This window comes from Cyanistes caeruleus, chromosome 1 (assembly GCF_971803275.1).
Source record: "Cyanistes caeruleus chromosome 1, bCyaCae1.hap1.1, whole genome shotgun sequence".
NCBI classification, from domain to species: Eukaryota; Metazoa; Chordata; class Aves; order Passeriformes; family Paridae; genus Cyanistes; species Cyanistes caeruleus.
Window position 1 is genome coordinate 86,300,838 of NC_141701.1, and position 25,053 is coordinate 86,325,890.

Sequence of the window (25,053 nt, forward strand, 5' to 3'; positions counted from 1 at the left end):
GCACAGCACCCAAATAAGGACAGACTACTCATTGCAAGAGCAACTCCAGTGGAAATAAAATCTCTGTATGCAGTCTTCTTCATTATGAGGATTGAGTACGCAAAAAATATGTGAATGTTTACAGCTTTATTTGCTTTTCACCTTCCACTGATCACAGGATTAACAGTCATGCCATGAAGCCAAACGCAAAAGTCTGGTGGACCATATGCTGCAGCACTTGATAGCTTGCCTTATCTGTTCAAACCCATAGCATCTCCAAATCAGAAATACATGCAATTGATTCTTTTAATATAGAAATATTTCCAGAAAAGATACTGCTTAAATGGACCTCGGTAACACAGAATTTCCATTTCCCCCCTCAACATAATTTCTCCCACTTGCCTTGCTTATCCTTGCTTATAACAAATAGAAATCTGAAATGCCCCTATTTTTAATTCAATCAAATGTCACTGAAAGATTCATTGTGTTGAATCATGATATAAAGCTGTCAATTCTTTGAAAAATTTTAGATAGAACTGGGAAGTATTTAATGGTTTTTACTACAGAAGTCTTCTGACCTGATGGGTTCACATTAGTAAGCTGTGAACACCACTCTTTAGAGACTGAGAGTAATAAAGAGAGGAACATTTATCAATAATGTAATAATATCACAGGTTAAAATTCAGGACAAAATATCACAGTCAGATTTACACAAGTCTTACTTTCTGTGCCAGGGAGATGAAACTTTCTATTATTTACCACAATAAGGAACATTCTGCCTAGAAATTTTTAAAAACACTGACTTAAAAAAATCCCAGATGTTGGCTGCAGTGAGTTTTCTTTACCATGGAATTCATATCCTGCACTGGGATATCCTAGATCCACACTGTGCAGTTTGAGGTATGACTGTAATAGCCAGGGTAAAATTGGTATATGGAATTGGAATTTTTTGCAGGTGTGGCAGGATTTTAAAATGTTGTATCTAGGCTAATAAAATAAATACATGCAATTTGACATCTGAAAGCAGGCTCATTCACAAATGCTATTACAATTTATACAGCACTTCAGAAGTCCTGGGGCAATGGCAACTCATACATGTAAATTGGCAAGAATTGGCAAGGATGATAGGCTTTACTTTTGCTGCTTTATCAAAGTCCTTCAAAGAAACTTACCACTTCTTCAGACTTGACATCTATGGGAAAACTAAGGGAAAGTCTCTCTCAACCACAGGAGCTTTTATCTAAATAACTCAAGCCTGATTATTAATTTAGTTGAAAAAAATCATGCTACCCAAAGGGCTATTTGATTATTCTCTCCTGTTGCTACATTTAATACAAGTATTATAAATCAAACCTGGACTTTGGAAGACTTCATGTCTCTGTGACTAAAAGTCAAGTTTGCAAAACAAATTCCAGATCCTACCATCATGTGATGTAGACTCTGATCTTTTCAAAGCACAGTCTAACTACCAATTACAGTAGAAACTCTCGCACATAAACGCTTCATTATTTAATTTACAAAGCAACAGTCTGATCATGTCTCACAATGATTCACAGCAGTGTTAACCTATCTCAGAAACTGCAAGCTCAAACCACAGCAGGCTTCAGAATCAAGCTTTTTGAAGTATTTCAGGTCAGTAACATCATTCCACCTCAGGACCATCCTGCTTTAAAGTAGCTGTGTTGCATCTCTGGTGTTGGAAATTAGTCTCCTCTGGCAGCAGCGGGATATATAAATTAAAATGTGTTTGTCCTAAGTGAAAAGCAATGGGCAGTTATTGATCAGGAATGATCTCCTATCACATGCTTGCAGGTGAGAAACTCCACACACTTCAGAAGTGATGGCTTTTCTCACTTAAGTTCATCTAACATACTGGCACAGTGGTATACACCATACCAGGACCCTATGATCCATGGCTGAGAGTAGACATCGAGAGCATTAAAAAAAAAACCAACGTAGAAACTATGAGCAATAACCAAGCAGGTGAAATGTTATAGCTGAAGATCATCATCTGTTGTTTTTAATTACTGAAGCAGACTCAGCACAGGTATGCAGCACTCTGTAATATCAAAACTGTCCACACATTGTGATCCATTCTGCTTGCCATGGGGTTTGAAGGTCAGCAGAATACAGCCACATGCATTTCAGAGCTAGAACTAGTTTTGTAAAACATCTTTTGTTGCTCCTAATTGCCAATCAGTCACATGTGGGCAAGAGGACATATCCCACTGAACACATGTTAGCTGACTATGCTCATAAGCAGCGGAATATCAATGCCAGTAATTTTCTTCTCTACTGAGACTTGTTTCTTTAGCAGCAATGAATGCCACGGGCACTGAACAGGAAATGCCTGCATGTACCTGGAGACATGCACACGTGTCGGTGCATGACACTTTAGGTAAGAAATTCTGGGCCTCAGGGGAAGACAGTGCAAGAAGATGGACCAGGAGGGTGGAGATGGGGATCTCTGAAGTCAGTTAAGGTGCTGGAAACCAAACAAGAATGGTTGGTCCAGGTTGGGCCTTTGAAACAGCAAAGGTCTGAGCTACCAGTTATGCCAAGGAACATTAACTATTTGTGTCCACAGATAAGAAAAGCATATCTAGCCCCACACCTAAAAGACTGACCCAACATGGCCCCATCATGTGATCCAGTTACTGAGTTTTAAGATACCTCTTCATTTGTTAAAAAAGGAGTAGCTACAGACAGAAAGCTGACATTTTAGACAGACTGTCTGATTTTGAAAAAGAGGATGTTGTATCTGGAAACTCATGCAGAATTGCCCTGAGTCTCTCACAGTCACATTTCAGGGAGAACCATGATCACAGCACTCTGCAGGGCATTACTTACCTCCAATACAGCAGTAAGAGATCTACCATGCGAAGCATACGTTTGCACACATAGAAGATACATTTCTGAAAGTTGCAAAAGATGTGGTCTAGGACCCAAACTACAACTGCTTCACTGTGGTGAGCTGTGATTCGTCATTTTTAAACAAAATACAGTACTGAGGGTATTCAGTGTTTCTCCCTGTATGTCTAAGAAAACTCATTTAGTTGTACATCTATTCCACCACCCTAAAACAACTAAGCTAAAATGAACTAAGCATTGCATGTTTAAAACCACCAGCTTTTAAGAAATGAAGAGGCTAATTTAAAGTATGTTTGGATGAAAATTAAGGAAAGGAAATACAAGCCTCTAATTATTCTGCAGTAAGACAGATTATAATTTTATTCCCTTCATTGAAGAGACTCAGGAAAGCATCACTATAAAATGTGTTAAAATGAGAAGGAAATGGCATTTCAAAGAATTTCCCCTCCTACTTAGGGCAGACCTGAGAGCACGAGGAGCAAGCATGGAGGAAGGAGAGTGCTTGAAGAATAAAAGCACAGTAGCTGGTACTTCTCTGCTGTAACATTATCAGCCTGCTGAGAGCAATTACAATAGCACAGACAGCACTTGCTTTATTGTGACCTTACTGAATTAAATCCGAGGAAAAAAACCTCTGAGATTCAGCAGGGAATTTATTAGAAAATTTTAATGCCAACTTAAATTTGATCCTAAGGCCTCAATATTAAAGGTCATATCCATTACTATACTGTGGGAAACCTTGGATCTCTCTGTTCCTATGTTCCACCCTTTCTCAATTTTGTTTTCTTTCATAAGAGTAGGTCAGGCTCTCCTCTCAGCTTCACAGCACTCTGTATTAGTGGTACAAGACTGCTATTTACATTTTTAAAAGCCTTAGCCAGCAAGTCAAATAAAGAACTTTTTTTTTTTCAAAAAAAGGTTAAAAAACCCAAAACAAAACAAAAACCAAATCAAGAAGCACTGATGAAACTAATGCAGCTGGATTAAATTACCTTACATGGATATAAAAAATATGTGACCTGATCTAGACCAAATTATCTGTTGCTATTTCCAGATCAACTGTCCTCCTGTCAGAGGACCAGGTATGAACTGACTACTGACTTGCACACAATAGCATAAGTTGTGTAGTGTTTTTAAAAAATAAATTGTTTACTGTACACAGTTACAAACGTTTGAAATTAAAAGTACCATCACTGAATTCTGATCAGCTGAGCTTCACTGCTCTAGTGGAAGGTGTCCCTGACCATGGCAGGGGGCTTGGATTAGAACTAGATGGTCTTTGAGGTTCTTTCAAACCCAAACCATTCTGTTGTTCTATGAAAGGCTCCTTGTTTGTCTGTGGTGATGGTTGCTGGGTACTTCTTAAGCCCCATCACTGCTCTACCCAAAGCTTTCAGCTTTACCACAGGAGGCACATACGCTAAGCACCTGTGAAAAATTAATATATATAAATAATATATATAAATATATATAATATAATAATATATATAAATAAATAAATATAAAGTGCACTGTGAAGCTCCACAGTGCTCTTCTGCTTCCCTGAAGGAAGTATTCTCCAGATTTGCAGCATAAAGTTACTCTCCTTTTAGTTGGAGATGTAGGAAAGAATAGAATCACAGGTGGCCTGTACCATCTTTACCAAAAGATTGAAAAGACCACAAATTCTACTTTTACACTGTATTGATCTTATTCAAATATGAAACTGTAGTAGAGGGAAAAAGCTCCTTAAATAATTTTGTACTTACAAAATAATTACATTCTTGTGACTTCCAGAGTATCTTGAGCTCTCAAGCACCCATATTAGTCAGCATAAATGTGTGAACACAAGTCCAGATAACTTGCTTTCAATCTGCTCAGCTACTCTCTGAACAAAAGAGTCATCCTCTCTTTTCAGCCTATGAGAATATACATTATGGATATTAATTACACTCCTTACTTTCTCAGTAGTCCCAGTATGCACTCAATGTAGGATGTCTGAGAAATGGAAGAAGGTTGAAACACAAGTTTCCTGTACCAGGCCCACTTATATTTGAAAACACATCCCACCTGATGACCTGGCAGCAGCTATTTCAGTCTTCCTCCAAAGCACCGGAAAACCTGACAACTGAACCAGTTTTACTCACACTTCAGGCTGTGATGGCATTAAATATATTTGTGGAGAACAGTGAATAAAAATCTTTTTTTCTGAACTCAATTCATACAAGATTTTGTGTTCTTCATGCTAACAGCCTGTGGCAAGGTTTTGGTAGAGGAGACACTACAGAAGTAGCTTCTTTAAGAAAGTGCCAGAAGCTTTCTGAAGTGTCTGAGGGAGCCAATGCCAGCTGGCTCCAAGAAAGACCTACCACTGGTCAAGGTCAGCAGCAGTGGTAGTGCCTCTGGGATACTTAAGCAAGAGGAGAAAAAAAAGAAAAACCTTCACGAGTGCATCCAGGAGAGAGGAATGAGAGTATGTGAGATGAACAGCTCTGCAGACACCCAGGAGGTGCTACAGGCACCAGAGCTGAGACTCCCTTGCAGCCTGGGGTGCAGACCATGGTGATGCAGCTGTGCCCCTACAGCCCAGGGAGGTCCATGGTGGAGCAGAGATCCACCTACAGCCTGTGGAGGACCCCACACTGGAGCAGGTGGATACCTGAAGGAGCCTGGGACCCCATGGGAAGCAGGCTCCTGTCAGGACCTCTGGAGAAGTGGAGATGAGCAGGTTTGCTGGCAGGATCTGTCACCTTGTGAAGAACACAGGCTGGAGCAGTCTGTTCCTGATGGACTGCACCCCACGGGAATGACTCACACTAGAGAAGTTCAGACAAAGACTGTCTCCTGCAGGAGGGACCTCATGGTGAAGGGGAAGAGTGTGAGGAGTCATCTTGGAGGAGAAGGGAGCAGCAGAGATGATGTATGATGGACTGACCACAGCCTGCATTTCCCAGCCTCTGCACAGAGGAGGTAGAGAAAATTGTGAGTAATTTTAAGCCTGGGAAGAAGGGAGGAGTGGAAGTAAGCTGTTTTTAAGATTAAATTTTATTTTTCATTACCCTTCTCTGATTTGATTGGCAATAAACTATACTAATTTCTCCAATGTGAGTTTCATTTGCCCATGAGGGTAATTGGTGAGTGATCTCTCCCTGACTTATGTTAACCCATGAGCCTTGCATTGTTAGGAGATAACAGCAGCTTTGGTGAGCACCTGGTGTCCAGTCAGGGTCAACCAACCACACAGCCACACTAAATTTACTTTCATACACATCTCAAGTACCTTAGTAGGTCTGAAACCAAAAGCACAAATAAAATTTGAATGCTGCTGAAAGGCCACCACTACTTAAAGACTTGTGTTCGTTCATGAATTTATATGCTGACCTAAGTTCACCTTTCTAGACATGGATGTGAATGACCTCTAGCTCAGAACCTGTGCAGCAGTGTCTGGGCTGATGTGGCAGACCAGCTGCACTCCAGATGTCTGGTTTGGAACATAAATATCACTTATTCACACAAGCAACCTACTGCAAAGCCCTCTACATACAACATGAAGGTGTTTAATCTGCCAAGCTAAAGAAAGTGCCAATGGATTTGTCTCATGAATTGCTTTACCCTTCAAAAGAGATTGATTACACACTCTTGCTTTAAATGCAATTGGATTTGGTAACTACTGTAATTTTGTTTAATATCTGTTTTTTATCAGTCTTGTCTCATTCAAAAAAAGGAGGGAGAGGTTTGTCCTATGATTTAGGGCATTTACAAGAAGTCAACAAAATGGCTGCTAGACTAAACTGGAATATTTAATACTTAAGTCTTTTCAAATAAAAACCAGCCTTGATGTTCCTGGTGTTCACACTGGTTTTCACTTACCTAGAAAACAGCATTATGTTCTAAGTCATTCTTCACTGCTCATTAGGCATTGTTTTTAGTTCTTATACTGTCTTTGATGTAGCCTATAAAACTATACAGTAAGACTGACACAATGTGGTCAGCATCCTGCCAGCTTCTGTCTGTGCAGATTTCCTTCTTCAGAATACTGCTCCTTGGGTTTAAAGAAGACAGAGAAGAGAGCAAGGTGGATGATGAAAGTATACCCTCTGAGATAGACAGTGTTGTAAGACTTAGATTATCATGCTATTGGATTTGGACTTGGACTATTCCTGCTGTAAGCATATTTTGTGAACTTGGGCAAATAATTTGCTTCCCTGTGCACCCAAGTCTTTAAATATATGCTTATATTTAAACAGACGTAGCCTCCTTCCACCTCATTATCTTAAGGACATTGGTGAAATGCACCATCAAAATCAGGATGCCTTGAAGTCCCCACAGCTCACTGCTATTTCTGCAGAGGAGCACTAGAACTGGTAATTCTCTCTGTCCTCTGTCTTGCCTCTACAGCTGAGAGAATGGAAGAAGTCCCAGCCTTAAAAATTCCCTGGAGATGACACAACAAATGAGTACTGTCATAGTCACAAAATTATTAGTAATAAAACAAGCAGTTTGAAAAGACTTACTCCACTTTTTTTCCCCATAAAGCATATTCTACATGTGGTAAAGGTATGTTACTGTCAATGGGCCAGTTCAGTATTATTTGACAGCATGACTTTGCATACCAATTTTTTTCTCCTCTTCCCTCATGAGTATACATACATCATTTTAAAAGCAATTTACAACATGTCAAAGTGCTTAAGGAGACTCTTAAAAAATCTAATGTATGAAGTTAACTATTGGCGTGATTTATTATTGAAGTTCCACAGTTATAATTTGACAATTAAGAAATATTGATAAATGTAAACACATTATTGATGTCAATTAAAAAGCACAAGATTGATTAACCTCCCAGAGGTATACTGGCATGAGCAGTTAGAGAGTAATCACTCCCACTAAGTATTCACTACTGACAAATGTGCATAAAAATTAGACTTCTGTGAGACAAGAAATATTTTCATTTAAAATTAAGATAATATGAACACAGAACCAGTGTACTGGGTCAACAACAAAATCAAGACAATTATAAACAAGATCTGTATTAATGTGAAAGGCTAAGTGATTAGGTCACATAATGCTCTCATTAACCACACACTTGGGTGAAAATATGGTTAAGAATTATCAAACCAACTGTTCAGCCAGTCTCTTATGCTCACAGAAGAAAAACCATGAATGTTGCACTACACTGCAATATTCATAACTGCCTTGATGAGGGACAGGACCTTATTTTTACAGCATAAACAGCAGATCTTTGTTTTAAACAATGCATTTACGCATTTCCTACCGGTGACAAAAATTATAAAGGTGAGTTCAAAACTCTGCTTAGTAATGCTTCACTTCCAGCCAAGCAAACAGCCAAGGAAGGACATTCAGGTAGCACATATCTCAGAGGGGAAACATGTATCATACATACCCCAGAAAGCCTAACAGGAATCAGTCAAATTGTGATTTAAATGTGACTGGAAGAGTTTGGGATCCTTCTTTCTGCTTCTTTTTAGTTTCTTTCAGAATTAATGTACTGGCATAATGCCTGTCACAAAGATGAAGGGCACTGCAGCTGTAGCTCTCATAATGGCCAAAAAAAACCCAGGCTCACCTCAGAAAGCACAAAGCTAAAGACAGCAGCAATGCACCAAGCACCAAGGAGACTGCGTAAACACTAATTAAACTTCACTCTACACTTTTGTCTAGAAAACAGCTTTCCCTGCCTAAACTTCCAAGGGCCTGATCAGACATGCTGCTATTCGAGTCTAGCAAATTTCTTCCCTAAGCCTGGCCTTCATCACAACTTCATGGAGCAAACACATTTCCCTCAAATACAAGCAACTTACTACAGAGACACTAGATAGAATCTGAATTACTGCAAAAAATATAAAATTATAAAATAACACATCAATGATAAAGCTTCCTTGCTTGAAAGAGCTTTTATGTGCAGGCCACATATATATTTAATGTCAAAATAAAAGTAGGTCACTGTGGATTTTTACCTGGTTGCAAATTCAGTCAAATGGTATTAGTGACAGAGACCATGTCTGGTGCTATGATAACCCACAGAGGTATTCAGTGGATGCCCAGAAGATTACAATATATGCAAACATACTAAACACAAAGAACATGAAGAGGGTTGTTTCTTTTCTAAGTAACTGTTTTTTTCAGAGTTTTGTAAAATGCCAGTTAATGTTGGTGGACCGTATAAACAGCTTCATTCTGACAAGCAATTTTAAAATAAGAAAGCAAGTGTCACCTTTGAAACTGGAAAAATTGAAAAGTTTTAGTGACGACCAAGAAGCATGAAGATAATAAGATGGGCAAATATGAAGCAGTCATGAAACCAGATTCTTGGAGAAAATAAGGCAAATGGAGGTTTTTGCAGACTGCCCTTGGGAATGAAGAAAACAGTAAATTCTTTAGACTTGAAAGACCATCTGTGGAAGAAAGAAAAAAAAAAAGCATCTGATTTAGAGTGGCAGGGGAAAATTTTAAATCATATTTTCAGTGTGCTGTGGGGAGAAGCAATGTTCATCTGAAAGGCCAGAAAACAATGCAAGTAGCTTCATGAGGAGCTAAAATGTCTCCTCTTCCCTCTGTTAGCTGTAAATGGAAAAACTGAAATTGTAATACGCTGAGAGACCAAAGATTGAACATGGTGTTGGGGAGAAAATGTCATTAGAAAAACCCACTTTGCCACCAGCTACAGGACCAGGTGACTTGTCAGATAGTGAGAGTGCCAACACCAACCTTGTTGTCCTGAATTACAGACTGCAGTTCAAGGGCAACAGAACATAGTCCTGGGGATCAGAGGCACCAGACAAATGTGCCAAAGCTCCTGGAGGGAAGTGTGCCTGTTCAGTTGCAGTGCCAATGAATCTGACAGTGTCTCCTTCCAATGAGCAATACAGAATCAGGATGGAAAGTTTTGACATGAAGAAAAAAGAAATAAAACTACAACAGATTAAAAAGCAACCAACAAACAATGAGAGATCAAGAGATCACTGTTTCAATAACAGCACTTTTGTCTCTCTCCCTTTTTTAGAAGTCCTCAAAACAGCAATTCCTCTAACTTCCTCAAGGTCTAGCTGTACTTAGAACTGGTCTAGCCATGAGAAGGGACTCTCACGAGAGATCAATATTCTAATGTGAATATAAGTCACAATACATACACAAGGCTTTTACAAGGTTATACATTTCATAAATAACACACAAAGTTGCCATACTTCTCCTTTTCTTATTCAGTAAAAAAGAGAACCTCCACAAATGTTCTGCTCTGCAGCAGACAGCACACAGCAAGAAAGACAAGAAGTTGCTCAAAGGTTAATACACTTTAATGCTAGAGACTCAATCTTCAAACCCTCCCTCAATGGGCACCACTGCAAACCAGACTGACAGGCATCAAAGCAAGATCACACAGTCGGATTAGAAACACAGTAGAAGTCATTTGCTCTGTGATCAAAACTACAGCACTTATTTCTACTTTCCCTCTCTTGACAGTACTTTTTATCTGTACTAAGACACACACAGACTTGCTGTTACCTCATTTGGAAAAGCCTCCTTGAAGTTTTGCTGCAACAGCCACCCCTAAGAGCCACATTCATTTACACCCTGGGCTGAAACCTTTGGGACACCAAACACAGCAAAGCAGAAAGCACAAAGGGACAAATGGCAGAGGGACACATCTGCCTGACAATGTGATCTTCCCTTGCTTCTTGAGCTTTCTTCAGCACATAATGGTTAATGCTCCTAAGTGTTTCAAGGAGCTACTGACCATCCAGGCTGATAAAACTTACTCTTTTCCATATGGAAGTTTACACCCAGCATTTGCTTTATTGGATGTGACACACTGCCACGCCAAGTTCCTCACTAGAAAGTAAGTCCTTCTCCTGTCCTTCAGACAGCCCTCATCTGTGCAGAACATCAGATGCTCACAGCTCTGGATGTATTATATAACTACTGTTACTATTTATGATATAGCTTCAACCTCACTGGATTAGTCATTAAATACATGCAACAAAAATAATGACAGTTCTTTATGACAGATAATTACAGTATTTTAAAAGCACTGACCAACACTCAGCAGTCTTTATTTTTAGGAAAGGTTACTGCATACATCAAATGCTGCGCTTTACCCTAAGCTCTTACATCAGAAAGACAAAGCCTCATTCCACCTCTGAATCGCCGCTGCTGGCAGCCTAAAGGTTATTTTCAATGTACAGTCTAGTTTGGAATTTAATACTGCAGACAGAACCTGCCACTTGTAGTTTAGTCAGTGGAATGAACAGCAGCAAATCACTTGTGAAAACACAATCTTGCTCTCCATCAGGAGAGTTAAATGAAAGCCTAAGGAGTAACACTGCTCTGGAGACTCACACAGGTGTAACCTGGAGAGCCATGCCACCTGAAGATGACTAAAATGTCTATTACACTTCCTGCACCCTCAGATGCCAGAAATTAAGCTGATATGACAGCTCTGGGCTTTTGGCATCTGTTCCAGTGTTGCACATCTCCAAAGCTAGTCTACATGCCAAGATGAAAAAGGTATCTGGAAAATTTGGAAAACCAGACCTCACTGATAACAAGGGCTGTGAAAGGGCAAGTTCTGATTCAGCTGGGTTTCTGTTTAAATTTACCAAAATTTTTTCAAAGTCACTCCTACGACACCTTTTGCTTTGTTCCTCCTCCTTTTCAACCCCCAAAACCTTATGGATATTTACTGTACATAAAATATATTTACTCTCCCAACTGAAATACAAAACTAGTATATCTCTGAATTTACTGTTTCCCAATTTCCATTTGAAACTTTCTTTTGTTTACTGAAAGACAAGTTTTATCCATCCTGTTTTGCATTCCTTCCCCTGCATCTGTGTCTCTTTCTAAGTCAGGAGCTCTGAATTTTAATATATGTTAAGGATTTCCATTGCTTTCTTAATCGTATTCTTTCTGGTAGGTTACTGTTATTAAGTATTGGAAATTTTCAAAACACATGTTAAGTAAATTCAACATGAACATAACAAAAGGATTTAAACTACCTCAAGGAAAAGAAAATACGAAAAAGTATCACCCCAAAGAGCTTTGAAATTTTAAAAAAATTAAAATTAAAACCACCAACCAACACAGGAAAATGCCCCCAGTGGCTTCTAAACACTAAGTCAGCTGATTTGAATTTAGTTTGTGGCTTTGCCACAGGCTTCTGAATTATTTTGGTAATTGCACATAAGGAACCAAACAAGTGTGAACTCATGATGTGGTAAAGCAATTAAAAACTGACTACCAGTACTGCAACAGTCTAGAAGCAAGAAAAATGCAAAAAAATGCCAAACATTTTCTATATTCTAGCTGCCAATCCAAGGATTTGGAAGTGTATAGGTAGCTAATGGATACCGCGCAGCTAATTGATAAAACTGTTTCTTCAGGATATTCATCCATTGTTTGATTATACCACTCACTCCTGCTCTTCTATTGTGAATGAAGCATTTTAAAACTTTACTGTGTCTACACTTGCTTTAAGTACAGCTTAACAGCCAGAGAGGTAAGAAAAATTCTCTGGGTGTAATGTCAGCTCTATCCCAGCTGGAAAATGGTGTCCAACCGTAATAAATAAAAATACATTGCACAAATAAAAGCCAAAACTCCCAAGGGCAATCCTCTTATCTAAGAACTGTAGGTCTACAATTTTGTGATAGAAAAATATGCATTTTTGTAGAGAAATATATTTTCCATTGTGAAGCTGGAAAATAAAAAGAGATAAAAGTCAAAGGGCTTCTCGGGAAAAGCAGTAAAATAATCCGTGATTTTAAAACTTCCTCGCATGTGACAAGCTTGATAAGAATAAGCCATATTAGAACTCCAACAGAATTGTCTGCCAGCAGGAAGACATGACTTGCCAACACCACACACATTCCTGAGCAGTAGCGGGTGCTGCCCCTTGTGTTTGAAGAGCTTTTACAGCTATTCTTTTCTCTTGGTCTCAAAACTGTTGGAAACATAATGAAATACATTACCTATTTTGCAACTTTCTTACATATTCATAAAAATTAGACATAAATATGACCTGTAGCCTGAAACTAATACTAATGAGTTTTCAAAATGAATCTTCTCTTGCAAAGGGCATCCAGCCTACAGTGCTCTGTGCTATAAACACAACTTGTTCGGATACCCAGAACATTTCTTAAAGTTTGGTAAGTTCTTTCTAACAGTAAATTCCAATGTCACAAACAACTGTGTAAATTGGTACCAGTCCTCCAAATACTCAACAAAATGCTTTCAGTCCAGAAGTACATACACCTTGACAGTTACTAATATAGGAATATTTGCTGCTCAAAGGATGAGCAGTCAATTCAAACCAGGTGAAGTAAAATAGGGTATTATTTCTACCTTTAATTTTTTATAACAACTATAATTGAAGTTGTTTGTCTTGCTAATATTTATTAAACATGCTTTAATATTTATGTTATTTTGATTAACAGAAATTTTCCTCATGGCTATATTGTCATCAATTCATAATAATAAGAGTGTTGTATTAGTACATTGACTCAGTTTAATTTCCACTTCCATTCAAGTGTTACTCAAATTTACAATATTGCCAAGATAAGATACTGCTAATGAGTGCCTCAGGAGGGCACAATACTTGGCCTCACACAGCTGCACTGGCAACTTGGCTTGCTGAAAAATGAAAGATCCAGAAAAATTGTTCTTATTTTGCACAGGTTTCAGCACAAGACCATACTAATAATTTTGACTATGAAGAAACATAAGAATACGAGATCAAAATCTCACACTAAGTATGACGTGGGCTTTTATCAAGGTGTAGTCATGAAGCATTTCATTAAGAGAAATTGAGCTAAAGTTACTACAAATAATGGATATTTCCAGGATTAGAATGTACTTTACAACGTGCTGCAAACATGAAAAATGCTGCAAGTACTCAGAACTTATCATAACAGTGGAACCTTTCTAACCGAGTTTTCATGCTTCAACACCACATTCTTTCATTCTACACATCTGAAGGGTACAGTAAGAGAGGATAAGCCTGAGGAAAAACAACTCAGACTAAAAAGAAAAGTTTATCTGTTCTCAGCTGTAAAGGAGGTAGATCCACAAGTCCCGACTGTCTGAGTGCTCATGGTGCATCCTTTGTCTCCTTGACCAAGGTTTGTGCAAACCAGGACTCTCAGCAGTTTGGACTGCTTAAAGAGACAAACAAAAGCTGTGAAATATTAAAACCCTTTTATTGAAGAGTACTATAGTTGTGTGATGTTAAAACCAGTAAAATTGATCATAGAGGCTCAGAGCTGCCAAGAAAAACAAAATAATCCTTCTTAGCTGGACAACAAGATGACTGGCAGTTTCTAGCTACAACATAAAACTGAGGAGGAAGCACTGCAGAGGAATACGGAAGAATGAGACATCCTATAAATGAAAACAAGGCTTTAATCAGAGCACACAGGTCTACTATAGCTTTTGAACTCCACTGTTATGTTTTCAGTTCAAAACCCGAGAGACAGAATATCATAAAGAAAACTTCAAAACACTCAATATTAGCCAGTCTTCAAAGTGGCTTTTATAAATCTCAAATTTCAGCAGCAGCAATGCAAATTCAGTGCTAATTCTCCTACCACTAACAAACTAACATTACTAATGTTAGTTACAAATAGAAACTCACAAATGTAATCGTGTTAGCATAGGTGGGAAATGGCTGTTATGACAATCGTCAAACAACTTCAAGACTTCACCTCAAATTTAAAACTTTCTATTTCACACTTATTTGTAACACTGTATTTCCCCCAACACCCTTCTCCACAGGAAAGACATCACAAAATTTTGTTGTTTATACGGTAAACACCTTCGCACAAAAATCTTTGCCAACAGTGCTGGCAAAGGAACATGAGTTCCTTCCTTATAGCCAGGCTATTATAAAATCGAAACCAATAATAAGCAGAGGAGGACTAAGCTGGAGATTAATGTTCTTCCATGCTTTTCAGTATTATAAAGCTACTTTTATAACACTCAAGCAAATTGTACAGTGACTGACATGAACAAAATGACAGTAATCTGTCACTACTTCACATTTCCCACTAGGCTGATTCAAATAGTTATTTATGAACCTTACACTTCAGTGGTCACTTTGATGACTAAACCATAAATTAGAATGTAAAGTGAATATAAATTTGATTTTAGAGTAACAACAAATTGTCAGCAAGGAGGGAAATTATTTAATTTCTACTGACATACCAGAAAAAGTCAGCAATACCAAGATGAACCACATCATAATAAGCCCCAAACTTAGCAAAAAACTGTATGCTACATCTCATGTTTGCTTCAGTGCTTCTGCATTTAAAAATAAAAGCACTTTATATTATGCTTGGTTAGTTTTAAATATAAAGTTTTAATAATGTCAGATGACTTCATTACTTAGATCTTCAGTTAAACAGTGAGGAAGAATGAACTTTTTCTACAGAGCATGATGAAATTTGACAGCAAGTAAATATTAATATGAACTTAGATGCTCAGGTTTTCAATACTCTCAATGAAAATATTTTAATTTTTACAACACTTATCTCTTGCTTTACAGATGGGAGTGAGACGACACCGAAACATAACGGAAGTTCTGCAAAGCATAACAGTTTGTAATTTTTTAGGGAAAAAAAAAATTATTAACCAAATAATCAACTTTTGCAGGGATGCATGTCAAAAAATTATCTTGATAAAATAATTTTCTTCTGATTATTTTTTGTTAAAAAGTTCCATTGCCTATTATATTGCTGTATAATAACATTTATTATCCATAACTCTTGAAAACATGTAAGATAAACCCTTCCAAAGGTGAATGAAGCGTGATTGTACTTGTCCAGAAGTGCAACATTAAAGAGATACTTCAACCTAAGTTTCACTTAGCAGTGTTAAAAATGGGAAGTTGTGTCAGTGGCTTTAATATTCCTTGATTTTCAAGTATATTTTCCCTGAAATTCCTACATGGAATGATAGTGGTCCAATTTAAAACCAACTTTAGCAATGTGGTTTTTCATGTTGGAGAAACACTTTAAATAGCGGATGTTTGAAACAAACATGCAAAACCCGGCAGGCTTAGCAATAACTGAGGCCATTCTGAATTGTTCTGGTATGTCCCAGTGATGCAGTAACAAATGCATGACAGAAGGACGTTGACTGATGCTGAGGGACAATCTTTATGCTAAAGGAAAACTTCAAAAAAGGTGCAAGGCAAGATCTCCACTCTAGACAAGAGTCTAGCCTGTCAAGAGTCTGTTTAAGAGAAATAATATATTTATCTAAGGTCTACAGAAACATCTGGGTTTACACAGGACTTAGAGAGGAAAGAGGAGTTTTATTTTCAAATCTGTCCCAGATGTATTAGAACTCAGATCAGTAGAATCATGTTTTGCTGAGAAAAAGAGCTGGAAAGTTTTTATTTAGCAAGACTTTACCTTAAGCAAGAATTAGAAGAGCTGAAAATGTCAATTATCACCTACAGATCTGAGAAAAAACACCCCAGCATTCAAATATAATTGCATTGGAAGAATCCAATCCAAATTGCTTCTTTGAGAAACACTTAAAAAAAAAAAAGCAGTGTTTGGGTTAAAAAAAAGATATCAAAACTATGGTGGCACAAAACAACACCTGATCCTGGGAGAAGAAAATAAAAAAAAAATAACTTGCACCTAAGTATCCATACTTAATTGTCAAATCAAAGGGCCCAGCTCCCTACTAAAATAAGAATCCATCTAACTAACCTGCTGGTTGTTTAAAGAGCCTTACTAAACCATTGAGGAGCAGGTGTACATAGTTGTTCAGTGTTTAATAAAAGTACTACTGAGCTCTAACTGGTGTCAGCAAGTGCAGATTTTGCAAGGAGGAGCAGCTTAAGCACTGCAAGTGCCCATAGAGAGTTCAGGCATAGAAACCTGCTTTTTTCCAATTTTTAGCAGTCTAAATATACAGCAGCTATAAATGAGAAATTAAAAAGTATCTCAAATTCAACCAAGTCTACTTCATTTCTTAGTAACATGGTACCTCTTGGAAGGAACAGAGATGCTATAAATGCTACTTAGACAAGGTTGAAGGAAAATATTGCCAGTGATGTAAATTTTCCAAAGAAAAACCTATTGCCATTTAGCCAGCATTTACTTAATTCACTTCAGGATTTTCTTGTTCTGTTACTATTCCAACACTGTGTCTGGAGATGGGGAAAAATGAACACTGAAGAAAGTGAGGCTATTTAGAGTGAGTGTCAGTGTCACCCTTCTGAACCTATGATGGAAGGACAAATAAAGTCAGACAAAAACTGATATACACCTAGATATGTTTTAAGCAAGGATCTCTTTTTTTTTCCATCTCTGGTGGCATAAAGCACTTAAATAAGCAATGGACAACTCCTATAAAAATGAGAAAAACATACCTGCCGTTGAATAATTTGGAGGTTTGCTTTGGCTTTATTCAGTAGTTCTTCTATTTTTTCAGAATCCGCAATGTTCTTGTTTTCTCTAAAGGCATCTCTTATCCTTCTGATGGCGTATGTTCTAAATACAAACAATAAGAGGACATGTATTCATGGATGTGCCATGATTTATGTCATTTCAACATTCTTTAAAACATATTGATATAAAAAATAAAACGCACACTCCACATATATATGTATTTTTTCTCAGTTTTAGGCATATAACTTTTTATTCAGGGTTTTCTCTTGCCTGAGTTGAAGTAGTGACCAGATCCTGCAATTTAAAAAAAAAGTGGTTCTATTGGAGATTACTGTAGAAAAATGTCATATTTCAAGTATCAATCTAATTGATATCAATTAAGTATCAATCTAACTCCTTGTTTGTGCTGAAGCCATACTACTGGATGTCCAGCATGGAATACTGCAAAACTAAAGAACATTACAAAAAGGCTAAGGACCAGAAAATCATTCCCCAGCCTATTTTGAAGCAGTATGACTATTTTTAACCTGCATATTCTAAAGGTTATTGAGCTAGACACTAAATACAATATACACTTCTACTAGATGCAATGTTGTAATCTCGCAGTCAACAAAGGTAGATTGATGGACCAATTAACAAAAAAAAGGGCTCTTTCCCTGTCACCCTCTTCCTCTCTTGACAGGGTGAATTTCACCCCTCAGTCCAACACCTCCTCATCCATTTCCCCATTAAGAAGCAATAACAGGACATGAATTCTGCAAGCTGGAAGAGGTTATGATCTCTGTTTCCAGAGAGGAAGGTCCAAAACTGCAGTTTTCCCCAAATCCTGCCCTTTTTTCCAAAACGGTTAATTACTTTCACATACTCTATAGTGTATTGTCATCCTCCCTTCCCTCCCCTGCCAAATAGGGCAAATTTCCATATGACAATAAAATTTTCAAACTGAGCAGTGGATACTTCCATTACATGGGTCCTTGGGAGGGACTGGAGAAATGCAGTAAACTGATCTTGCTCATCTATCTTCCTTGTGTTCCAATTCTGTACCACCACATCACATCAGTACCACTTCTGCTACAGAAAGTAAAACGCTATGTGTGTCACTGGAAGGAAACAAAAGGCTACAAAATACCCCCACAATTAGTTTAATATTTCAACAACCCTTTCCAATTTTGTATAAAAATGGAACACCAGAGACAGAATTTCCTGAAACTCTGTCATAGAATATCCAAGGACAAGACTGAAAAATAAAATTATCGGGGGAGGAGACTGAGGAGAGAGGAAGAGGAAAGATGAATCGCCAGTGGCACTCCATTCCATTAGATGGTGCTATCCAGCTCCTAATGCAGCTTTCATCAGCCAAGCAGCGTATTTTGTCTTTGAGCTCATAAATAATACATTTCAATCACAGGAATCAGGATGGTTGTGGAGTGCCACTCTGCCGCCGCGCTCCGGCAGATGGTGTGTGCTTTTAATTAGGGCCTGTTCACCTATAATGTGACACTGGGGTGCGTGAGGGAGTGAGCGAGTGTGTGTTTGGATGTGTGAAGTTAATAGAATGTATTAAATATGGAAGCTCAATCTCATCTGCAGCTGTTGTCCTAGCAAGACATGAAGGGGAAGCTGATTATTTCTTCTAGAAAAGAAACAACCCCAAATCATTAATATATAGTGTAATTCTGTTGCTTGATAATGGTGAGATTTCAAATCACCCCATAGACATATGTAAGGTTAAACTGTGCAAAACACATAATATTTTCTGAAAGAAAGGACAGGTTTCCAAGAGATACAACAACAAACATATATGTATCTTTAGCTTAAAAGAAAAAACAACAACAACAACTGCAAGTACCTATTAGTGGGTACAAGTCTTTCAAAATGCAATACAAATGAGTAAGTGCTATCTACATAAAAAAGATAGATGGGACAAACCAAATTCTTGTTCAGTATAACACCTACAGACTGGAAATTTTTTTTGTTTCGTTTTGTACATATGGTGTGTTAATTGTTCCATTTTCTCTCTCTTCCTCTAATTACACCCAACAATTGTTGAGAAAGAAATGTACATAAAAAACAGACCAATTTTTATCTATAATCACAAAGTTGCACTGTTTTCACTTCTATATTTTTATCTTTAATTTTTTAAACCTTTATGAGTTTTAACACCCAAAGGAAGTTATTTTATATAGGCTTTAACACAATCTTAATTCTATGGCTAAATCCATGTATCTCTAAACACACTTCAAAGACTAACTCTGTAGACTGGCACTACTCTTTACAAATCACACTGAGATTCAATGTGTCACTTAAAATAAGGATGAGCTCAATTCAAAGCTCAAACCCAAAACTACAGTGACTGTAAAATATCCTTTTTTCACCATTGAGAGGAGCCAGGGAAATATTTTACCGACATTCAAATTCTCTAAAATTATGTAAAAAGTGTTAAGTCAAGATATAAACAAACTGGAATGCTTTTTTTTTTTGTGTGTGTGTGGTTTTTTTCTTTTAAACAGCTTTTTGTATGCAACAGCAGTTGTGAGCAGCTTCAATTCAGCACCTTGACACTCTATATTTCAACAGTTTCTTAACGAAGAATGCATTAGAAGCTAGAACTATCATAAGAAATGCAATATTGCTTCAAGTCTATGAAGAACTAAGCCCTTCTGAAAGCACAGTAGTGTGTGTAAGCAGCACATAGTAAAGACACACATGTATAAGAATAACCTATTAATTCAGATATGTATCTGTTGTTTTTTTTTTTTTACAGAGCATACTGCTCCAGAGATCTCCTGGCTGATGAACAGACTGGTCTGTTGGAGTGCTGCTCTAATGGAGTGTATTTTCAGTTTAGTGAGCATAACACACCAAACCCAAACCTGTGACATTTGAAGGCACACCTAGAATGTATGTGAATACATGGTTGTCTTCATAAAACTTTACGTTATCCTAAAAGAAACACTATCTGCAGACAGTGTGAGAGCTGAAAAGAAGACTGGCAAGTGAGGTGATAGCTGTACCTTACAGATGTTTATTTACCCAAAGGGGCACAAAGGAACTGCAACAAGTTTAAGCCAATGTGAAGAGGAGCAATTGCAATTTTGCCATCCTGGCAAGCACAAACCCTCTCCCTGCCTCCTTTAGACCAGCACAGTCAGTCTGATATTTGGCCTCAGATGAGCCAGTCCAACCTGGGAAATTGATAGATGACCAACCTATTAAAAGATGTAATAACTTCACTTTTTGTTTTGGGATTTTTTTGCAGATTAGTGAGCTTTATAGCTCTCTATGGAACTGGATGAGCAACATCACTGAGAAGGAGGGAATACGAGTACTGATTTTGATGGATAGAGCTTGCAATTGATCCCATTAAAAAGGACAAGAAAGTCACACAAACAATGGGGACCTTTCAGTGAGAAAAGACCAAACTAACTCTCCAGAGAAACAGAATAGGAAAGCAGTTTTGGATGCAGTACACTCAAAGAGCTCCTATAGACCTGTGGGAAAAGCCTAGTTCCTAATGCAGTAGTATTCATTAGGAAATATCATTTAAATTAAGTCTTAAACTACATTTCTACATTTCACAATTCATTATTTTTCCCACCTATTTGAAAACAGGTACTGAAAAATGTCTGAAAGATGCAAGAAGGTATTTTGCAAGTGCATTGAAATTTGAATAGAGAACACCTTTGATTTTATCTTTTGCAAAGATTTTTACAGTGACTTAATGACAGCAGGACCCAAGCAAGAGTGTACAGTTGAATATATTCACTCAGTGCTCTCATACATATGCACACTCAAAACACCTCTTGTGATCCCTACTTATGTGCATCTGTCACACAATTAATTCCCAATTAAATCAAAATAATGCCCTTGATGGGCAGTAGACTCGGTGTGAAGGCTTCAGAGCAAAGCCAGCACAGGTGGATGGCTACACAAGGCAACAGATGCCCATCAGCAGAAAGCAGGACTGGCTGGGGGTTAATACGAGAACAAGCGCAGGGCCAAAACATTACCACAGACTCTCTGGCAATGGGGACTGCCTGCTAATGTTATGAGACTACAGTGCTGCCAAATAATAGTAAAAACTAAAGAGAAAGCAGTCTTTGGTCCAATACTCTACCTTCAAAGAGCTCCTCTCTTTTCTTCCCTGAAGCACAATCAAAAGCCTAATGTGTCCCCATAAAAATGAAGTCTACAAGAAGCAGTCTGAAACAACTATAAATGAAAAATGAAATCACAATCCAGGTACTTCAGAAAATAATAACTGCTGGGGGACTCATATATTTTATTTCAAAATGTTTACTTATATCATGCCTGACCAAAAAAAAAATAAATATCTTTGTGCTCTGCTAAATGAAAAGAAGCTAAAACATCACACTTGCTTAAGTACACAGTTCCGAACTTTCAAAATAAACCTGGCCAAGCAATGTTTTTCTCAGCACCACTTTGCATTCACCAGTATTACAACATGCTAAAGGTTTAAGTCATCTTTCCAAGGCATCTTTACAAACATGTTGACATCTCGGCCTTGTGCCTGTCAACAAATGCAACATATCAGTAGGTTACATCAGAGTCACAGGCACCACACTGCGGAACACAATGGCTATTACAAGTTGTTGGCCATTGAGCACGCACATCAAGATAGGACAGTTGTGGTACACAATTTATGCAAGCAAAAAGATCACAAGGGAAGGGGCCACCAGGTTAGAATATTCATATTCAAGATGATTGGAAAAGGTCTAGAGTAAAATGAATTTCTCCCTGAGTTGTATTCAATAAATTAATGCAAGCGAGCAGTAGCCAAGCTCTAGGAAGCTCACTGGAGTTAACATCTCTGGAATGAAGTATATGATGTTTTATTTAAAGACAACGTGTAAAACTGAGATACTCGTTTACAATACAGTAGCATTACATCAAGTGAGGGACCCCTTTCATAAAAGGTCAGTTTGCTTTTACTAAACTATATTTTCTTACCCCTGCTGCCTTCCAACTAACATCTATTAACTTATGGTCCAACAGGATGAATTTTCAGAATTTCCCATTATTACTACTAGCACTAGATAAGATTTGCCCAACTAAATTTCAAGAAATATGTATAATTTAAAAAGGGAAAGCTTTTATAACAAAAAAACATCTGCAGAAAATTAATTTTAGCTCACAGTAAAGTTTTATTAGCATTAGTGAAGATGTCTTCATGTACAGAATTGCTTCTGAGGGAACGCTTATTTAGATGTATGTATGAGTACACGTCTATTTCCATATATATATATGTATATGTATATATTACAATATTTTTTTCCTCTATTAAAAAGCACCAATTAAGGTGAGGCAAAAGCTGCATGTAATTACCATCTAATACTAAAAAAAGAAACACTTGACAACAGATGCGTGTTTGAGACTCAGAGGCAAGTATCTCACGGGGAAGTAGTTGTGACTGGTCTAATTAAACCCAAGCCCAACAGAGGAGTGTGGACACAACACTTTAGCAACAAGTTGCTCCTGAAACTCCATCACTAGACACACTTTCAGCACTGCCACCTCAAGTTACAGCACAATGACAACAACTACTACATGTGCCTGCTTTCTGAAAAATCAAAGCAAAGCCTATTCTTGCAACCAGGATTTCTTTGGGGGAGTCAGGGTGGTGGCTGGATCCTGGGAAAGGAGGAAAGAAGAGTAAAGAAGAAGAAAGTTTAGACTGCTGGTAAACTCAGTATTATTTCCTTGAATTTTTTAACAAAGCAGTCACTAGACAGTGACTTTCACTAGCTTTCACAAAAAGCCTACAGAAAGAAACCTACCAGCCACTACTTAGTTTCCCTGCTAACATACAAAACATGAATTCCAATGCAATTGCTAAGAAATATGTCTGGAATTGAACAGCATTAGGGATGACTTATGAGAAAGGATTAACCCAAAAGAGAAGAGAATAGGAATAAAGATTGATGAACATTAGAAAATATGTTTGAGAGAGGGTGACTGTAACTCAGTGCATATAATACATGCTGTATGATCAGATACAAGGATTTGTTGCTTACTTCTAAAGCAAATATTGCTATTTTGCATCCCAGATCTCAAAACATCTAATAAAAACTTGAACCTTTTCCGTGACTTTCCTTTCATTTTCTTTTTTCATTCTAAACCAAAAAAAGCATCCCTAGATTTTTAGAAAGCAAGATTTGTGGATGGTTTTAGAAAAGGAGAACTTTTTTCTGGCTATATGTTTTCATCAGTTTGTGTCTGTACCCATTTCAAAGCAGAGAGCATGGATGACCACCTGATCAATAGGATCACAGAATCATTCACATTGGAAATGTATCTAGGAAGTCTGTAGTCCCACCTCCTGCTGAAAGCCATCAGAGATGGCATCTGATCAGATTATTCACAGCTTTTTCCAACCAAGTCTTGAAAAACAGGATGTTGACCCAGACCACTTTGCTTGGAAAACAAGCTCAATTGCTTGTCTGCCCTTGTGGACAAAAAGCTTTTCCTTAAAGCCAGTCTGAAAAGCCTCTCTTCCTGCACTTTACATATGCTGTCATTTTTTCTCCTATCAGTCCCCTCTGGATAATTTGAGGTACTGGCTGCTTTCAGGTTCCCTCAATGTTGCTTCTTCTGAAGGCTGAACCAGCTCCCTCAGCCTTTGCTCACATGACAAGTGCTTCAGCTCCCTTGGTAGCTCCTGCAGAGCTGCTTACAGGTTGTCTGCGCCTTTCCTGATGGGGGGCTGTGGAGGACAAGACTGGATGCAGAACACCAGATGTGATCTTCCTCCCATCAATCTGCTGGCTGAGCAACTCTTGATACATCTCAGGATGCTCTTGGCCTTCCTTGCTGCCAGGGCACACAGCTCAGTTCCCAGAGACTTTCTTCTTCCCAGAATACTATCGGTCCTATTCTTAGTTAACTATGATTATTTCTGCAATTCATTGAAACATAATTTTTTGCTGCTGTATTTCTAAAATAAAAACAGTTATTGGCTTAATTCTAAGTGCAAGGAATCTTTGCAGAAGGGAGTGCTTTTCAGGAGGTCAGGGTTAAGAGAAAAAAAGTAAAGATGTCCAAATGAAAGCATTCTTTTAATCTTAATTGGAGTTGCAATTTCAATGTTATTTTGCAGAAGAGGCTAAAAAAGAGCATTATCAGTGAAGGACCCAACTGCACAAGTTGTTCAGTTAACGAGGCACCAGGCAAGGATGTGCTGCAGAAACTGTAACCTGAATTTGCTACAGATGAAAAGTGTCCTGATGGCCTGAAATAAGTAATAGCTCTCTGCTGAGTTTTCACTGCCAAGCCCCTGCCAACTGCTCTACAACCAGGACACTGGGGTAGCTTAGTAGGCCAATTACCAGGCAGGGAATGCCTTGAAATGACACGTTCAAAACCTGACAAGGCTGATTTCTCTCTTCTCCCTTTTGAGACAGATATATACCACTCCATTTGCTGCGCTGCTGTTTCTGAACAGTTCATAAAAAGGCCTGGCCTGCTGTGTATAGACAATACAATATTTTTCTGGAAAGATTAGTTTTAGTCCAGTGCTGTGGCCAACATTTCTCTTTTCAGCTTGGCTAGAGGTTCTCCCTGTGCTGGTATGGCCTCACCTTGAATACTGCGTGCAGTTTTAGTCACAAGATAAGAAAGATATTAAGCTATTAGAGAGATCAAAAGGAGGCCAACAAAGATGGTGAAGGGCCTTGAGGGGAAGCCCTATGAGGAGTCAGAGGTTACTTGGTCTGTTCAGGCTGGAAAAGAGGAGACTGATGAGATCTCATTGCAGTTACAACAACTTCCTTTTGAGGGGAAGAGGGGCAGA

The 25,053-nt window shown here is 38.0% G+C and overlaps 1 protein-coding gene across 2 annotated transcripts in view; it reads right to left on the minus strand.

Annotated features, from left to right (window-relative positions):
- LYRM4 (LYR motif containing 4) overlaps positions 1 to 25,053 on the minus strand; it is an 85,658-nt gene that overhangs the window by 47,124 nt on the left and 13,481 nt on the right. The window contains exons 1-2 of one of the 2 annotated variants that reach the window (XM_086900936.1): positions 18,210 to 18,309; positions 17,225 to 17,345 (exon numbers count right to left, since the gene is read on the minus strand). In XM_086900936.1, the coding sequence (XP_086757062.1) occupies positions 17,225 to 17,345; positions 18,210 to 18,259 (171 nt within the window). In that variant the 5' untranslated portion in view covers positions 18,260 to 18,309. Of the gene's footprint in view, positions 1 to 17,224; positions 17,346 to 18,209; positions 18,310 to 25,053 lie in introns of those variants that run through there. The other variant, XM_086900930.1, reaches the window with a different exon arrangement.